This window comes from Herpailurus yagouaroundi, unplaced genomic scaffold (assembly GCF_014898765.1).
Source record: "Herpailurus yagouaroundi ecotype Mexico unplaced genomic scaffold, PumYag 196, whole genome shotgun sequence".
Taxonomy (NCBI): Eukaryota; Metazoa; Chordata; class Mammalia; order Carnivora; family Felidae; genus Herpailurus; species Herpailurus yagouaroundi.
In genome coordinates this window covers 18,765,884-18,784,555 of record NW_024412427.1, presented here as the reverse complement: position 1 = coordinate 18,784,555, position 18,672 = coordinate 18,765,884, and the positions used below count along the sequence as shown (strand labels likewise).

At 41.3% G+C, this 18,672-nt stretch overlaps 2 protein-coding genes across 9 annotated transcripts in view; one reads left to right on the top strand and one right to left on the bottom strand.

Annotated features, from left to right (window-relative positions):
* The window catches only part of MCM8 (minichromosome maintenance 8 homologous recombination repair factor), a 57,609-nt gene extending 53,411 nt beyond the window's left edge, over positions 1 to 4,198 (bottom strand). For 3 of the 5 annotated variants that reach the window (XM_040447639.1, XM_040447640.1, XM_040447641.1), the window contains exon 1: positions 3,831 to 4,198. In XM_040447639.1, the coding sequence (XP_040303573.1) occupies positions 3,831 to 3,864 (34 nt within the window). In that variant the 5' untranslated portion in view covers positions 3,865 to 4,198. The remainder of the gene's footprint in view (positions 1 to 3,830) is intronic. The other 2 variants (XM_040447638.1, XM_040447642.1) reach the window with 2 other exon arrangements.
* Positions 4,199 to 4,298: 100 nt separating this feature from the next.
* On the top strand, positions 4,299 to 17,136 carry TRMT6 (tRNA methyltransferase 6 non-catalytic subunit). Of its 4 annotated transcripts, none has more exons than XM_040447650.1 (11): positions 4,300 to 4,602; positions 8,077 to 8,204; positions 9,630 to 9,739; positions 10,269 to 10,360; positions 10,484 to 10,567; positions 10,839 to 10,963; positions 11,856 to 12,214; positions 12,671 to 12,756; positions 13,609 to 13,711; positions 13,782 to 13,896; positions 15,254 to 15,365. In XM_040447650.1, the coding sequence occupies exons 1-10, from the start codon at positions 4,475 to 4,477 to the stop codon at positions 13,872 to 13,874; spliced, it is 1,308 nt and encodes a 435-aa protein (XP_040303584.1). In that variant the 5' UTR covers positions 4,300 to 4,474; the 3' UTR covers positions 13,875 to 13,896; positions 15,254 to 15,365. The 4 variants fall into 4 exon arrangements, with proteins under 4 accessions (XP_040303585.1, XP_040303584.1, XP_040303583.1 ...); XM_040447649.1 differs by having other exon boundaries at positions 4,301 to 4,602; positions 13,810 to 13,896; positions 15,254 to 17,136; XM_040447651.1 differs by lacking the exon at positions 8,077 to 8,204 and having other exon boundaries at positions 4,299 to 4,602; positions 13,810 to 13,896; positions 15,254 to 17,136.
* Positions 17,137 to 18,672: the final 1,536 nt, after the last annotated feature.

The window sequence follows — 18,672 nt, the reverse complement described above, 5'->3', positions numbered from 1 at the left end:
GAATTCTAACAAATGTTTAAAGAAGAGTTAATACCTATTCTTTTGAAGCTGTTCCAAAAAATAGAAATGGAAGGAAAACTTTCAAACTCATTCTATGAGGCCACCATTACCTTGATTCCAAAACCAGACAAAGACTCCACTAAAAAAGAGAATTACATACAAATCTCCCTGCTGAACAAGGATGCAAAAATTCTCAACAAGATACTAGCAAACCAAATCCCACAACACATTAAAAGAATTATTCATCACGATCAAGTGGGGTTTACTCTTGGGATGCAGGGCTGGTTCAATATCCACAAATCAATCAATGTGACACATTGCATTAATAAAAGAACAGATAAGAAACACATGATCCTCTCAATAGATGCAGAAAAAGCATTTGACAAAATACAGCATCCTTTCTTGATAAAAAGCCTCAAGAAAGTAGGGATAGAAGGAACATAACTTAAGATCATAAAGACCATATACAAAAGACCCACAGAGAATATCATCCTCAATGGGGAAAGACTGAGAGCTTTCCCCCTAAGGTGAGGAATGTGAAAGGATGTCCACTCTCACCACTGTTGTTCAACATAGTGTTGGAACAAGTCTCAGCAATCAGACAACACAAAGAAATAAAAGTCAACCAAATTGGAAAGGAAGAAGTCAAATTTTCATTCTTTGCAGACAACATGATACTCTACATGGAAAGCCCAAAAGACTCCACCCCAAAACTGCCAGAACTGATACACGAATTCAGCAACATTGCAGGATATAAAATCAACGTACAGAAATCAGTTGCATTTCTATACACCAATAATGAAGCAGCAGAAAGAAAAACCAAGGAATCGATCCCACTTACAACTGCACCGAAAACCATAAATACCTAGGAATAAACCTAACCAAAGGTGTAAAAGATCTGTATGCAGAAAACTATAGAAAGCCTATGAAAGAAACTGAAGACACAAAGAAATGAAAAAACATTCCATGTTCATGGACTGGAGGAATACTGTTAAAATGTCAATACTACCCAAAGCAATCTACACATTCAACGCAATCCCTATCAAAATAACACCAGCATTCTTTACAGAACTAGAACAAACAATTCTAAAATTCAGAAAAGGCCCTGAATAGCCAATGTAATACACTGAAAAAGAACACCAAAGCTGGGGGCATCATAATTCCAGACTTCAAACTGTATTACAAAACTGTAATGATCAAGACAGTATGGTGCTGGCACAAAAACAGACACATAGATCAATGGAACAGAATAGAGAACCCAGAAACGGACCCACAAATGTATGGCCAACTAATCTCTGATAAAGCAGGAAAGAGTATCCAGTGGAAAAAAGACAGTCTCTTCAGCAAATGGTGCTGGGAGAACTGGACGAAAACGTGAAGAAGAATGATACAACGACTTTCTAACACCACACACACAAATAAATTCAAAATGGAGAAAGACGTAAACGTAAGACAGGAAACCATCAAAACCCTAGAGGAGAAAACAGGCAACAACCTCTTTGACCTTGGCTGCACCAACTTCTTACTAGATGTGCCTCCGGAGGCAAGGGAAACAAAGGCAAAAATGAACTATTGGGACCTCATCAAGATAAAAAGCTTCTTTCTGCAAAGCAAAGGAAACGATCAACAACAAAACTAAAAAGCAACCAATGGAATAGGAGAAGATATTTGAAATGACATATCAGATAAAAAGGTTAGTATACAAAATCTGTAAAGAACCTATCAAACTTAGCACCCAAAATACAAACAATCCAGTGAAGAAATGGCCAAAAGACACGAATAGACACTTTTCCAAAGACATCAAGATGGCTAAGAGCACAGGAAAAGATGCTCTACATCACTCATCATTAGGGAAATACAAATCAAAACCACAATGATACCACCTCACATCTGTCAGAATGGCTAAAATTAACAACTCAGGCAACAACAGATGTTGGCAAGGATGTGGAGGAAAGGGAACACTTTTGTGTTGCTAGTGGGAATGCAAGTTGGTGCAGCGACTCTGGAAAACAGTATGGAAGTTCCTCAAAAAATTAAAAATAGAACTACCCCACGACCCAGCAATTGCACCACTAGGTATTTACCCAAGGGATACAGGTATGCTGTTTCAAAGGGGCACATGCACCCCAATGTTTATAGCAGCACTATCAACAATAGCCGAAGTATGGAAAGAGCCCAAATGTCCACTGATGGATGAATGGATAAAGAAGCTGTGGTATATAAATACAATGGAATACTACTCGGGGTCAAAAAGAATGAAATCTTGCCATTTGCAACAACATGGGTGGAACTAGAGTGTATTATGCTAAACGAAATAAGTCAGTTAGAGAAAGATAAATATCATAGGGCTTCACTCATGTGGAATTTAAGAAACAAAACTGGCTGTGGTGCCTGGGGTTGCCTGGGTGGCTAAGTCGGTTGAGCGTCCAACTTCGGCTCCGGTCATGATCTCACAGTTTGTGGGTTTGAGCCCCATGGCGGGCTCTGTACTGACAGCTCAGAACTTGGAGCTTACTTCAGATTGTGTGTCTCCCTCTCTCTGCTCCTCCCCCACTCACCCTCTGTCTCTTAAAAATGAACAAACATTAAAAATATTTTTTTTAAAAGTTAACAAACAAAAGGAGCGCCTGCGTGGCTCAGTTGGTTAAGGCTCCAACTTCAGCTCAGGTCATGATATGGCAGTTTCCAAGTTCAAGCCCTGCATCGTGCTCTCTGCTGTCAGTACAGCACTCCTTCTGATCCTCTGTCACCCTTTCTCTCTGCCCCTCCTCCACTTGTGAGGTGCACACACAAAATAAATACATTTAAAAACAAACCAGGGAGGCAAACCATAAGAGACTCAAATGCAGAGAACAACCTTTGGGTTGCAGGAGGGGAGATGGGGGGGGGGGCTAAATAGGTGATGAGCATTAAGGAGGGCATTTCTTGGGATGAGTACAGGGTGTTATATGTAAGTGATGAATCACTAAACTCTACTTTTGAAAGCATTACGACACTATATGTTAACTAACTTGGATTTAAATAAAATTCAAAAAATCAATTCTGTGATGGAAGTAGGAGTAAAAAAAATAAAATAGGTTTTAAAATAATTCATATAAGTGGAGCACAGGGCATTTTTAGGACAGTGAAACGATTCTGTATGATATTGTAGTGGTGGATATATGACATTATGAATTTGTCAAAGCCCATGGAATTGTACAAGAGAAATAGTGAACTCTAACAAACTCTGCACGTTAGCTAGTAACAATATCAATATCGGTCAATTAATTACAACCAATGTAACACACTAATACTGCAGGGTGTTAACAAGTGGAACCTGGGCTGTGGGGAGGTAAGAGAAAATATAAGGGAACTCTGCACTTTCTGTGCCATTTTTCTGTTAACCTAAAACTGTTGTAAAAAAGAAAGTGAACCTTTAAAAATAGCTCGTATCCTAAGGATAAAAAGAAACAAAGAGTATCTCCGTACACTGTAGTGCAATTCATCACACACACAAAAAAACCATATCCGAATCTGTTTAAAGGGATTTAATTAATAAATACGTTAATACCCAAACAAGTTCCTAACGTTAGGACAAGCCAGAACTTTGATCATCGTCTAGACCATATCGCAAGTCAGGAAACTGAAACCCTGAGAAACAGATCAAGATCTAAGTTGTTTGGTGGCAGTACTGAACTCCAAACTCCGTTTTTAAAATCCAAGCTGAAGCGCTCCTTCGAGAACGCTACATGCCCTATCTTTCCCAAATGAGATAATATAGTGGCAATAACTTGTAAAAATTCCAACACAGACGCAACATGTAGGACTGTAGAATTGGGTAAAGGAGCCACCTGTAGGCCTGTTGTCTTTCGTTAAACACTTCATTTAGTTCTCCTCAGGCTGTTCTTACTTGCAAAGATAGACGTCCCAAAGGTCTCCCAGTTCTCAGCAGGGCAGGTTCCTGGACAGCAGCAGATGTGCCCCGCCCCGCTTTCCCTTCCTCCCGGGGGGAATCTAGGCAGGGCCGAGAAAAGACTGAGGCCCGAGCTCCTCAGGCGACCCCTACCCAAGACCTGCGATTCTCTTCAGTCGCAGCCCTCCAGACGTCCCCGCGTGGGACCTCAGTTTCCCCAACGCCTCACGGGCTCACTGGATCTTTAGCTACTGAAGCTAAACTCCAGTCTCCTTCCACGTTCTTTTTTGGCGCGTCTTTGACGCAACTTCCGTCCAAGGTGCTGCGAGACCGGAGGGAGGGATGGAGTGCAGCCAATCAAGGAGTTCGGCCAGACGGAAGCCGTGAGGCTCCCGGAAGCTGTCCAGAGGTCCCCACAGGAAAGCGGAAGCGGCGCGCAGCACGTGGGGGAGGTGCCGGTCCTAGGGTTCTGCGTCCACTTGGTTTGTGATTGTGAGGCTGGCCTCCGCCACAGCAGAGGACGAAGGGCGGGGCGCGGGGAGCCCGAGAGACGCTGCGGAGCGGGGAGACGGGCTGAGCGCCATGGAGGGCCCAGGGGAGGCGCCGGGCCCACAGCCACCGCATCCCGAGGACCACCGCATCCGTGACGGCGACTTCGTGGTGCTGAAACGGGAAGATGTGTTCAAAGCAGTGCAAGTCCAGCGGAGAAAGTAAGTCAGGTCGCTGGCCTTAAGGGTCCCGCTTCATTTTCTAGATACCCCCTTTCTCCAGGTCTTCCCACCAGGGTCCAGTTCTTGGATCTGTGGATCCCCAACCTCCTTCCTCGTTTTCTCCTCTTGATCTTCTTACAGAAACCTTTTCCCCCAACATCCCATTCCCGTGTCCCTTTTGCCTTCCTGCAGACTGCCTCTTCCAGGGTTTCAAACCTGGTCTTCTGCCTTCAACATCCCTCTCGGTCTTTCCACCGGGTTCCCTTTCTCATACTTGGCCCTTGGGTGCTCAAGTGCTCTCCCCCTTCCTTGTTCTCACCCTTCCCTGTGTCCTGGAGTTGTTCTCCTAGGCTCTTGAGATGTTCTCTCCTGTTATCTCACAGAACTCACCAACCATTCTCTCCTATCCTTGACTCTCGGGGTCCTCCCCTCCCCTGCCTTTTTCCCATAGACCAACCATCCTTTCTCCCTACTCCCTCAGCCAGGATCAGTCCCACAAAAATGAAACGTCTCCCACCTAATCTGACCTTTGGTCTCTTTTCTGTATCCAAACTGGAATAACTGTTTACACATAGTAACGATGGAAAACAATTTCCCGTAGAATGTAGGATTACTCTAGGATTCCCTCACTTAACACACAGGGATGCGAAGAGATCTAGGAAAGTTAAATTACCTAAAAGCAGTTTGCTCAAGATCTCAAAACTTGAAATCAGGCTTGATTTGTGAACATGCTGATGAGTTGTAACTCTGTTTTAATATTAGAAAAGTGGGAATTTTGGGTAACTTTTTGGCAGGAGTGGTGAGGTTGTTAAATCCCAATAGCTTATTAATGCTGAAAATGTATTGAGATGTTTCTGTTAATTATCTGAAAAGTACAACCAAGTTTTCCTTTAAGTTTGGTTATTATAGTACTTTAGACAACGAAACAAGTTGAGTTCAGTGTCAGGAGAACAGCTTTCTGCAGAGCACAGTCTAGGTGCTCTGAGATTTGGAGTTTCTAAGTGCTCCCTTCAGATAAATTATTTTATTCCTGTGTGAACCAAACTGTTGACTGGTATTTAAAGTGAAACAGGTGTCATTAGAAAATAATCAAGTAACAGCCCGCAAAGCACCATGCTGGTGACAGCCAAGTTTTATTGCACAAGAACCAGCGTGGTAAAGAAAAATAAATGCAGTGGGGGTAGGGGGTGGGGGATTCTTTTAGTCCAGAAATATATCTGCATCATTTTCTCTAGAATTTCTGATTAGAAATGTGTGCTGGCCTTCAAGTGTATAATTTTGGAAAGAGCCAATATTAATTATTTAAACTTTTTAATTGAAGTGTAACAGTGCAGCAAAATCCTTAGGTTATGCTTGATGAATGATACCAAGTTTACACAGCTGTATAATGACCATGCAGGTGAAATTTTGTTTTTTCTTTCTTTTCTTTCTCATTTGCCCTTTTCTCAAGTTGCTTAATTTTAAAAGTGGACGTTTGAGTGTGGTTGTTAATAATGTGCTCTTTTAGACAAGAGCTTTTTCATTACCAACAATGCGGACAGTAGCATCTTTATTTCTAAAAAGTACTCTGTTCGTACTCTAGACATACTTGTTTGGAAGCACTTTTCATCACTTTTCTTGGCAGAAGCCATTGCATTAGTTTCCATTTGATTTAGTAAATGATGCTTTGAACTCATCGAAATCCCAGGTCATACTCTCCCTTTACTGTTCTTCGGGTCTGCACACATCTGGTTGGGCAGAAGCAATCCTGGCTTACTGAAGAGACTGCACATCCCACTCTTTCTCGGTGAAGACATGGCATTGCATTGCTCTGACTGGGCCCCACTTTCCTGACTAGGGCAGTGACGTCTTGTCACGCCACTCAGTTTGAGTGGCACACCTTTCTTTGCATATCAGACCCCCAGCCAGAAGGGTAAACCCAAACCATCTCAGACTCAGTATTTCACTAGCACTGGGGTGCTCAAGGGATGAGAGTGTGGGTTGCACATCTGGACTGAACGGAGTTTCAATTTCTGATGGGATTTATGTCAGCAAATATTTTTAGAGTCTGTTATGTTCTCTTACGTTTTAGAAACTGGGCACACAGCAAAGAATAAGAATTGATCCTATCTGGATTACTTAGGATCTCGCAGGAATTCACTCAGGTGGTTCAAGGGAGGAGATTTAATGAAGATGTGACATACACATGTACAGTGGTGTGGCGAGGTTTAGAGAACCAACAGAGAATGGTGATGCACCCAGGGTCTAGCAGTGGTGAGAAACTTTTGGCAAGGGAGCTTGGGTGATGTGGTCTATGCATTCTGTCATAGACTCCTGGGGCACAGAAAAAGGAAGAGAAGGTGTAGGGTGGGGCACAAACAGAATTAATCAGTACATGTCTTCCAGGATTCGGAGTTCTGTGGACACTGGCCATGTCCTAAAACTAGGCAGGGCTTCCTGAGATCCATTGGTCTTTTCTGGGGCAGACTGTGTGGTATAGTGGAAGGTACCAGGCTTTGGAGTTAGTCAAACCTGGATTTTAATCCCAGCCTCCCACTATGTAACTATGAGTCTTGGACAAGATACTTTTCCTAAGCCTTAGATTGCTCATCAGGAAGGAGCTATGTCCCAGGATTGCTGTGAGAATTAAATGAAAAAGCATGAAACTCACTGGCATGTACTGCCCAGCCACTTGTCAACACTCAGTAGGTGTTTTGAAGAAAAAGAAAAGGTTGTTTGTTTTTGTGGGATTTTCCTTTTAAATGGTAATAAGATAAAAATTTAGATAATGAGGAAAGCTAAAGTTGCCAGATCCTCAGTAGAACATTGTCAGCATTAGGCATATTTCCAAATGTATAGATTGTCAGTAATGTTTATTTGTAAACATAATTTGCTTTTACTAGATATTTTTTATTTATTTGTTTGTTTATGTGTTTGTTTGTTTGTTTGTTTGTTTTAAGTAGGCTCCACACCTAATGTGGGGCTTGAACTCATGACTCCAAGATCAAGAGTCACATGCTCTACCGACTGAGCCAACTAGGCACCCCTGCTTTTACTAGATAATTTTTAAAGGAAATAGCCAGTTAGACCAGGGAATTTGTTAAATCCCTGTCTTCTCAATGATTGTTTGAGGGGTGTCATAGTGTCACAGTGTGTGTTCAGTGGCCAGGCAATCTTGGTGACCCTTTATTTAGGAAATCTGCAAACCTGTGAGTTAGGACATCCTGTCAGTGCAAGTTGGAGTCAGACCAGTGCCTCAGAAGAGGAATGTCTTCTGTCCTTGTTTCTCATTCCAAATTCACTGTTTTTGTGGCTTCTTATTAATTTTGTCTCTGTCCAACCCAGTTCTCTCTAGTTCATTTGTCAGTTCATGTTCAGAGATAATGTTCAGAGATCAGTCTCTGTGGGAGACCAGTTTTGAAATAAATTTGATTGAGCATATATTTTCTACACTGAATGCAAATAAGATACAGCTAATTGCATTTTCTTCCCCAGAAAAGTAACTTTTGAAAAGCAGTGGTTCTATCTGGATAACATCATTGGCCATAGTTATGGAACCACATTTGAAGTGACCAATGGAGGAAGTCTTCAGCCTAAGAAGAAGAAGGAAGAGCCTACTTCAGGTGCACTCCTTTGGGTATATGAAATAGGTGCTCTTGAGCTGACTAGTCAGAAACCTGTCAACCACAATTCTAAAATGCTAACCCAAGCTATCCTCAAAGAAACTTAAACTCATAATCTAAGAACTGTAGCTTGATGGAATGAAGCGAGGTCTGCTTTTGACTTTTGAGATACCTGGATTCTGGCTCTAGTCCATCATTAACTGGCTCTCCGACCTTAGGCCAAATTTTTAATCCCAGGAACCCTTGCTAAGAGCAGGTAGACCCTTTCAGTGCCCAGAAGTTAAATAATTGCTGGAGGCAGTTAGCATGTAGGGTAGAGGTTGAGAGTCTGGCTTCAAAATTAACTGACTAGGTTTAAGTTTGTTTTATCACTCGCCTTGTCACCTTAGGCAAGTTACTTGGTTTCTCTAGGTCTTAGAGCTTCATCTGTAAAATGGAGCCATATGTACATTTAATGCCCAGGATGTTGCTGGTGTTCAGTCATATAATATATGGGAAGTTCCTAACAGTGCCTGGCCTGTAGCAAAGGCCCATAATTTTAGCAGTTATTGTTAATTAAAATTAAGTACTCCAACATTTGTTAAAATAAATGTACTTAAGATATTTTATTAATTAAAATAATTTTTAAAATCAAATAATTAAAATACTATTTTAAAATTTTTGTTCAAACCAATTAAATGCTTTTCAGTTAACATCCATATTTTTATTGAGCACCAAATATGTTCCAGGTATGATTAGGCAGTGTGATTGTAACAGTTTATGAGATAAACCATCTCATGAAATGTACTTAGCAGTGGGGAACACCAAAAATAAGTAGACAAGCTAAACACATACTTGTAGGTGGTGGTATGTGCTGTGCAGACCATAAAACAGGGAGGTGTGCTGGAAGCTGATTGGCTGAGACTTGGCTGAGATAATGAGTTCACTGCTGAGTGATGGGAAGGACCTAGGCAGAAATCTACCCAGAGATTGTCATAAAAGCACTCCAAGTGGAGGCAGCAGCAAGTGCCAGAGCGCTGCAGTGAGCCTATGTTTGGTGTGTTTGAGGAAGAGAAAGAAGGGCAGAGTGGCTAAAGTGTAGGGGCCAGAGCGTATACAGCCTTGCAGGCCGTCTTTGGAATGTATTCTGGTTGTAGGAAGCCACTGTTTTGTGCACGGGAGGATTAGATGAGCCAGTTTGCATTTTGTAAAGAGAACTCTGGTATCTGGGTGGATTGTAAGGGAGCAAGAGTAGGAGGGAGCAGGAATAGGAGTTAGAGACTGGAGCAGTCATGGCAAGAAAAGAGTGGAGGGAGGAATAGAGGCAATGGAATTAGAAGGCCAAATTTGAATGACTGATGGGCTGGATGTGGACATGAACTTAGAAGAAGAAAGATTTTAACTAACTGCAGATCATAAATGTCATAAAGCAATTTCCTTCCTTAGAGACCAAAGAAGCGGGCACTGATAATCGAAATATAATTGATGATGGGAAATCTCAGAAACTTACTCAAGATGACATAAAAGCTTTAAAGGACAAGGGCATTAAAGGAGAGGTAATATTCAAAGGATGTTGTGTTTTGTTTTTGTATGGTTTTGAGGAAATTATTTGGTTTTTAAAGCAGGATTTACCCAAGGTGAAATGTAAAAATACTTTCTCTTAAAAAGAGTTTGAAATGTACATGCAATTCAGTATATCAAAGATATCATTTCTTTTATGCAGGAATGTGAGTGACCTTACTGATATTATTAGCAAAAGAGAATTTAATAACTTAGTGCATATCAGAGCTTAACTTGGTTCATTTTCAGCCAGTGTCTTTCTTTTACATCTCTTCTCCCTTTATTATGTATGTCTCTCTCTCTCTCTCTTTTTTTTTTTATCCTGTTTTAAGTGGCGTTACAAAGTACTTGTATTTTAATACAAGTTCTAGATAGAGTGAAAAATGCAGTGTATTCATTTGGACTTGTGTGGAAAGGGGCCTGGAAAATCAGGTCTTTGTATATGTTCTAGGGTAAGAAACCTTTGACGTTATCGTTTCAGTAGAAATAAAATTTCAGGAAATCTGCTTGCTCCTTTTCTTATAGGAAATAGTTCAGCAATTAATTGAAAATAGTACAACATTCCGAGACAAGACAGAATTTGCTCAAGATAAATATATAAAAAAGAAGAAAAAGAAGTAAGTGGCCTTTGTTTGAAAAAGATGAAAGTATTAAATCTTTATAGACTTATAAAATTATTAACAATAAAATATTTTTAAGCCAATTTTTCAAGACTGATGTCCTCTTTTTTCTTCCCTCAGGTATGAAGCCATCATTACTGTTGTGAAGCCATCCACCCGCATTCTTTCAATTATGTATTATGCAAGAGAACCTGGAAAAATTAAGTACGCTTTGTTTCCTTTCAAAAGTATAATTGGGGGAAAATATGTCTTTAAGAAAAGTCATGATTTTAAGTAAAATGAAAAACTTGCACACCTGCATAAAGTGTCCTCCTACCTCATGAATTGTAAGTTCTTTTTACTGTTGTCTCCAAAGCAATCTATAATCTTACCAACATCATTTTTGTGAAACAAACAAATAAAATTGAGAAGTGATGATTAAGATAGCTGTCTCTGCTTAGCTAAAAATAAATGAATCATTCCTTTTTTTCTTTAGCCACATGAGATACGATACCCTAGCCCAGATGTTGACATTGGGAAATATCCGTGCTGGCAATAAAATGATTGTAATGGAAACGTGTGCAGGCTTGGTACTGGGGGCAATGATGGAACGAATGGGAGGTAAGATTTAACGTTCTCAGGTTCATTAAAGCGCCACCATGACATAAGTAGAGGGGCCTAAAAACACAACGCACAGAAAGTGAGGCTGAGTTACTACAAGATTAATGAAATGGCTTGGGTGGGCCTGCACAGCTCCCATCCCTGGGACCTTCCTGCAGCGTCCACATCTCCCAGCCAGTGCTGTGTTGGTGCCCCTGGATGGTATTTGCCCTTTCCAGCTTCAACATCGATGGGGATGTTTCTGAAGCTTTTTTCTGGCTTGGACCTCCAGGACAGTGATTTCAGTGAATTCTTGGATAGCTGGCGCTCATTTTATTGGTGTGAATTGAGGGAATAGTATGAGAAGAATACTGGGGGTATATTTTGTCCTGGAGGAACACAACACGGCCTGGTTTGCCTGTCCTCTCTCTAACCCTGTAGAAGATAAGAACTTTTAACTGTCCTGATTGAGGATTGGAGTAGGGGAAAGCTGAGAACCAGTCACCGATCACATGACATCCAAATTTGCACGATCACAGGGTTTTACCGTAGTGTCAAGTGGGGTAAGCTTTAAGACTTCTTGTTCATGTTGGGGCACCTGGGTGGCTCAGGATGCTCTCCCTTCTCTCTCTCTCTCTGCCCCTCACTGCTCATGTGCGCACTCTGTCTCTCAAGACAAAGAAACATTAAACAAAACAACAAAAAAAAATTTCATGTTCCCGTGTTTTGGAATTATATTTCCTTCACTGGGCATATTCATAGACTGAACAGACCCCAGAGGAGCTGCATCATCTTGCAGCCTCTGAGCAGAGTAGAGACCTTCTATCTTCTTACTGTGGCGGACCCTGAGGTTTTGCATAGTCTAGAATCACCTCCGTCAAGCAGATGTTTGCTTTTTTTTTTTTTAATCCAGGCTTTGGTTCCATTATTCAGCTGTACCCTGGAGGTGGACCTGTTCGGGCAGCAACAGCATGTTTTGGATTTCCCAAATCTTTCCTCAGTGGTCTTTATGAATTCCCACTCAACAAAGTGGACAGTCTCCTAAATGGCACGTTTTCTGCAGAGATGTTATCTTCAGAGCCTAAAGACAGTGCTTCAGTTGAAGAAAGTAATGGCACCCTGGAGGAAAAACAGACTTCAGAGCAAGAGAAGGAAGACAGTGTGGCAGAAGCCCAAGAGAGCCATCACCCACAGGAACAAGAAACAATGGAAATTGTCTCTCAAGATCCAGAATATAAGGAGCCTAAAGAGAGAGGAAGCAAAAAAGATTATGTAAGAGTATTAAGAGTCCCCACTACCTTCATAACATTCCCCTCATTATGGCTTTTCCTGATCCTTTTTTTTCCTTTCATGTCAGGATCTATTACTGTGTAACTCCCTCAGTTTCAGTTAACTTAATTTAAGCACTGAGATTTGGCTTGGCTTTGGAGCATCAGTGCCCAAGATAGTGAATATCAAAACAGATGGAGAAAGCGTGTGTGTGGGTGTACACACGTATGTGATGTGATCTTTGGGATGGAGCTTTAGGATACAGAAGCATTGTATACCAGGTAGCTTAACGATGGTTTTATAACATACGGATTTATGTGTTTGCAACTTTCTTATGAATGACCTTCTTTTGCTTTAGTCTAAGTTGCTAAATATTGTTGAAATGTTCTGACAGACCAGCGTTTCCTAAACCTGACTGAATGGCCTCAGTACATTAGTTTCTTCTTTTTCTTCTTGAAGATTCAGGAAAAGCAGAGGAGACAAGAAGAGCAAAGGAAAAGACATTTAGAGGCTGCTGCTCTGCTGAGTGAAAGAAATGCAGATGGGTGCGTTGATGAAGGAATGCAGATATCTGGGTGCTCATGGGTTCTGCTTCAAACAGATTAGAATTGTCTGTCTGCTTGTCTGCTTTGATTATAGTGGGAGCTGAGATGATGATTCTGTCTTGGGTTTTTAAAGAAAGGAGGCTGCATCTAGTGGAGGTGGGAAAGTGTTCTGGTTTCAGAGTTTTAGAATAAGTTTAGAATTTCTCTGATCACCGTGTGTCAGATGGGTCTGTGTGGTCCTGCTGCATGCAGGTGGTGGGGCATTCAAACTGGTGTGATACTGGCTACCCGTAAGGGCTAGGGGAAACCTGACAGTCATAGATTCAGATATCCATAAAGCCAGTAAGTACCATGTTGGATTTGTTTCCAGATTTTTTTGTTTTTAAATCAGGAGTGTTGTTAAGTGCGACTTAAAAGTTGCCAAGCACCAAAAGAGCTTTTTTTTTTTTTTAATGTTTATTGTTGTGAGAGGGGGAGAACGAGCAGGGGAGGGCCGGGGCGGGGGGGGGGGGGGACAGAAGATCCAAAGTGGACTCTGCACTGACAGCAGAGAGCCTGATGTGGGGCTTGAACTCACGAACCATGACATTGTGACCTGAACTGAAGTTGGACGCTTAATTGACTGAGCCACTGAGTCACTCCCAAAAGAGCTTTTAATTCATTTTGTGTTTCTTAGAAAGTAATAGCTTATGATTTTGTTTGTTTGTTTGTTTGTTTGAATTTGTAGAATGTTGTATATCAAGCTCTTCCTTGTGCAAGTCATGGCAAATAAATGATCATTTTAAATACATTTTAAAATCTGCGCTCCGCCTTGCGAGCAGAGAAATAATTTGTCTAATGTTTTCCTTACAGTTTAATTGTAGCTAGTCGTTTCCATCCCACTCCACTCCTGCTGACTTTGCTGGACTTCGTGGCCCCTTCAAGGCCATTCGTGGTCTACTGTCAGTATAAAGAGGTAATACTGAAATGGAATGGATGAGAGTTCTTGTGTCTGCATGTTAATACTCAAATCACAGCCCTCAAAGTCATCCTCAACTCTTTTTATGCTTTTAGCCGCTGTTGGAATGCTATACAAAACTGCGGGAAAGAGGAGGGGTCATCAACCTCAGACTGTCTGAAACCTGGCTCAGGAATTACCAGGTATGTGTTCTTAGAGCCAGTTCCTGGGAGCTACTCTCTTGAGTTGCTGGCTCTTTGCAGTAGTGCCAGAAGTTGTTAAATAGAAATTTGCCTATTTCTGTCTACAGAGATGAAAGAATCTCCTGCGTGTAACTCAGAGAAAGTGCCTTGGCTTTTCCTGACCCTTTTTTGTCCGTTCATGTCAGGGTCTATTACTCTGTAACTCCAGTCCAGAAACATTTAAAATGTAAACAATTATGATTCGTGTTTCTTCAAGGCCTCGAGATCATTGTGGAGGGAATAAATGATAATAGCAAATTCCCTAGGCCAATAAGAAAGTGACTCTCTTCTCTCTCCCGGGATATCTTTGCATCAGATTTTCAGGATTTACTTCTGGGCTCCATGTCAGCTCAGGTCCTCTGGAAGGCATTTGCTAAGATGGAATTAGCAGTGGAAGGGATTTATTGGGGAAAATGTCTTAGAAAGATGAGAGAGGAAGCAAGATTAGATGGGAAAGCCCTCAGACCATGGTGGAGGTCTGATGGCTGTGAGAGAAGGGGGAGAAAGGAAGATGGGCAGGAAGATCCTGCAGTGCTACCCTCAGAAGGTCTCAGCCAATACAATGGGGAACCCCAGAGCAAAGAGTGCCCATTAAAGGAGCCCTATGTTGAGCAGAAATGTTGTGGTCCTGGTACCCATGTCAGTAATCGACTTGGAGTGGCCCATGGCCTCCCTGGCTGTGAATGCTGCAGAGGATCCCAAAGGAGCAGCACCTAGAGGCTTTCTGCTGCCTGAACTCCTCACAGCCGGTTCCCTCTGGAAGGTCTGAGGGAGCACCGCCATGGCTGCCACGGGCACTGCCCTGCTGCTTGGACATCGTCCTACTTAATCCAGGATACTTAAAGCCCTGAGCGGACCCTGCCCTTCATGACAGTCATCTTAGTGAGCTATGGTAACGGCAGAGAAGAGATCTTGTCCGAGTTAACAAGGTATTCGGGCAGGGAGGCTCTGGATATGTGTCCAGTAGCTACTTCTCCATGGACTGAAACTCCACTGTTGGCCATGAAGCTTCCTGGAGCCAATAGAAAGAAAGTTATGCACAGGCCCAGAAGTACTACACCAACCATTTGTTTGCCACTAGAAACTTGCGTCAGGTTTGAGAGCAGCAGCTCCAGCTTTATTTCTCAAAAGAAAACCACTTAAACCAGTTTCTATACTCTTATCTGCACTATTATGTGAAGGAGGAGCTCTTTAGGAATTGATCCGATTAAATCTTCAAGAGAATCTGTGTCGTTTAAACTCTGATTTCCAGCATGTGTATTGTTAGTATGTGCTTTATCTGCTTAGGAAAACATGAATGTTTTTCTGTCTTGATTAGGTTTTGCCAGATCGAAGTCATCCCAAACTACTGATGAGCGGAGGTGGGGGGTACCTTCTCTCAGGCTTCACTGTTGCCATGGATAACCTTAAAGCAGACCCCAGTCTCAAATCCAACGCAAGCACTTTAGAATTACACAAGACTGAAGAGCCAGCAGCTAAAAAACGGAAATGCCCAGAGTCTGACTCTTAAGCTTTCAAAAATTGCTCTGATTTTTGTCCTCAGGCACTATACAGTTAGTAATTAAACCTTAAATGCTATTACTAATTGTTTTCTTACATTCAAAAATAAGAACATGTCTGTACACCTGCTCCTGGGAAGGACGAGTAAGCCTTTTGTCCACTTCTGGCACAGATAGATTTGGTCTGTCAAAACGTCGAGCCAAAATACCTAAGCCTGGGGTGTATGCAGTGGACTGGTATATATGGCCAATCCTGTTTATTTCACAAAAATCCTCTAAGTACATTTGGTACTCTGTGCAAATATCCTGAGAATTTAGACATCCTAGAAATATATTTATACAAGACTTTATGTGTTAAGCTAAGTGGAATAACACAACATAGAGAAAACTTAGGTACTAAAAAGGAATTTGTGGAAGACATTTCTTGTGTTCATTCCGCTCTCTTTAATCTAAGCAATATGGATGTATGAGTGTCTGAGATTTACAGTACCAAAAATGTCCTCCCTGTTTCCTCCAGTGGAATAAACTTTTTTAAAATGCTAGGTTTTTTAATTTTAATAGTTGATAACTTAGGAAAGTTCTGAGTATTTATTTTACTGCTTTTTTTTGTCAACACAGAGGTGCAGTAGGGTACTTTTTTGCGTTCATTTGCCAATCCCCTCCTTCTTTGTTCGAAATGAAGTGACTAGAATTTTTGTGTACTATTCAATTAAAGGCAACAACAAGGGTTTTTTCCCCCCTACCGAGACACTTGTGGAGAGATATATAAATATATGTATATATATGTACACACATACATATGTATATGGTTGTTGGTATATACGCATATATATATTTATATATACACATATACACGGAGACAGAGAGAATGCACTATCTATGTGAACTATGACAGTTTAGTGCAGAGCTTAGACCAGTTCTCATTGCATTAGTGTCACTCCTTGTCAGTTGTATTTTAAAGTGCCTTTTTTGGTGATTATTAATGCTGGTTTGTTGAGCTCTGGCATGATTAGGTGGTTAGCCTTTCTAAGCTCTGAAAACATATAATCAAATTATTTCGTCATCTGTAGCCAAGGAAAGTGTTTACAGTAAGCCACGGCTCTTGTCTTGCTTACTAAACATGCTCATAGTGTGTATTGTTCACATCATTATAGCACAGATGCTGATCATCCAGCAAGGAGCATCTCAGAAAAAAAGAAATTACATTTTCCTAATAGCATGTACTATCCTGATAACAGTCAATGTGATTACCAACAAGTACAGTTTTGATTCCTTTTTCTTAAAACAATTCCTTTTAAAGAATAAAAGTGTTTCCTACTACAATTTGTCTGATTTACATTAATGATGCGGTCAGTGACACCACATTCACTGGCTTTCAGCTGATTGTGACATGTGATCTGTATAAGAAAACGTGCCCAAATTGATAACCTCACTGAACACGTCCTTGCAAACAGTCCTCACCCACATACAACCAGTCAGGTTTTGTCAAGGAGAATACATGCACAGACTGGATTCTGTAGCGGCTGCTCTCCACGGGTCATTGTCATTAGAATCCTCTCATACTTGTTATTCATTGAGTTTTCAAGTCCCATCCCATTTCATTCATTCTGCAAGTCTGCACTACCAAGGCCCTGTGTGCCCATGTAGCTGCCCTGGAGTTTCTTGTAAACTCATATACCAACAGTAAAAGTTAACCTAAACCGAGTGTTGTTTTGTTTTGTTTTTTTCTCTTTCATATTATTCACTTCATCTTTGAGAACTGATGCTTAATTCAATAACTTGAAAACTTAGTGTGCACCAGAATTCCCTGGAGGGCTTATTAAACACAGATTGTTTAGCACCTCAAAGTTTCTGATTCAGTAAGTCTGGGGTGGGGCAGAAAATTTGCATTTCTAAGAAGTTTCCAGGTGATGGCTGGTACTGCTGACCCAGGGACCACTGCTTGAGAAACACTCCTGTGTGTACACCCACATCAAGAGCACGCCAAACTACATGATGCTTTTTTTCTTGTTTGTAAAGTAGACATCCACCTTTGGAGCAGATGAGTGGATAATTCTATGACTTCTGGACATGTAGCCACCAAGAGTTATGTGCAATAACACTTTAATGAATGGCAGTCAAAAAATAAAGACAAAAATCAGTTTGTAATGTCCATCTTATTTCTTCATTGGATTAGGGTACTTGGACATGTACAGTGGTGCCAATGAGATGATTTTTTAGCTTAGAGGTGTGAAGCAGATCCCTCCCCCCCATTATTTCTTTGAATAAATTTCTGCCTCTTTCTTTCTGGGACCCCTATAATGTGTATATTGGTCCACAAGTCCCTTAAGCTAAATTTTTCATTATTTAAAAAAATTTTTTGCATCTCTGATTGAATGAATTCCACTGCCCAGTCTTTGAGTTCATTGATCCTTTCTTCTCTTTGACCTATCTGCTTTTGAACCCTTACATTGAATATTTTAGTTCACTTATTATTTAGCTCTATGATTGCTTTATGGTACTTATATTTTCTCTATTTGTTGAAATTCTCACTTCGTTCATGAATTATTCTGACCATGGTGAGCATCTTTATGATCATAATTTGAACATTCTGTCAGATAAATCACTTATCTCTGTTTCATTAAAATCTGTTTCTGGAGATTTAGCTTGTTTTGTTTGAAACCTATTCCTCTGTTTCTTTATTTTTTTCTCTCTATATGTTGGTGCTTGCATATTAGATATGACAGCAGCCTCTCCCAGTCTTGACAGGTTGGTCTTGTGTAGGAGGTAAACCTCACTAACCAGCTTAGTCTGAGCTGCTGGTTGTCTCTTCATGATTGCCTAAGCCACTATCTTTGTTCTTAGTGGTCCCTGGTAATTGAGGGTGTGCCAAGACCTGCTATTAATCAGCCGGTCCTCAGGCAGCAGGTGGCGATGTGTGTGGTTAAGGCCCTTCCAGAGAGAAATTGGGAGATTGGCATGTTTGCCTGCTTCCTCTATGCTGACCGCAGTTGAATAGCTGCAGGGATGTGTTCCTGCACCTGTTTAAAAACTGATTCTTTGCCTTTGTGCTGTAGGAGTCATGAATGTAAGTCCCATCAGCTTTAGAAGTGATCCAGGGTCCCTTAGGTGGCATCCACAAAAGCCGGGGTGCCAGACACATGTACAAGCTCCTTTCATCCAGGTAGGTGCTGGTGATCTGATTTTATCATTGGAGTGAACCAGAGGGAGAAGATAAGGGAGGTGCCCATTGGCTCCC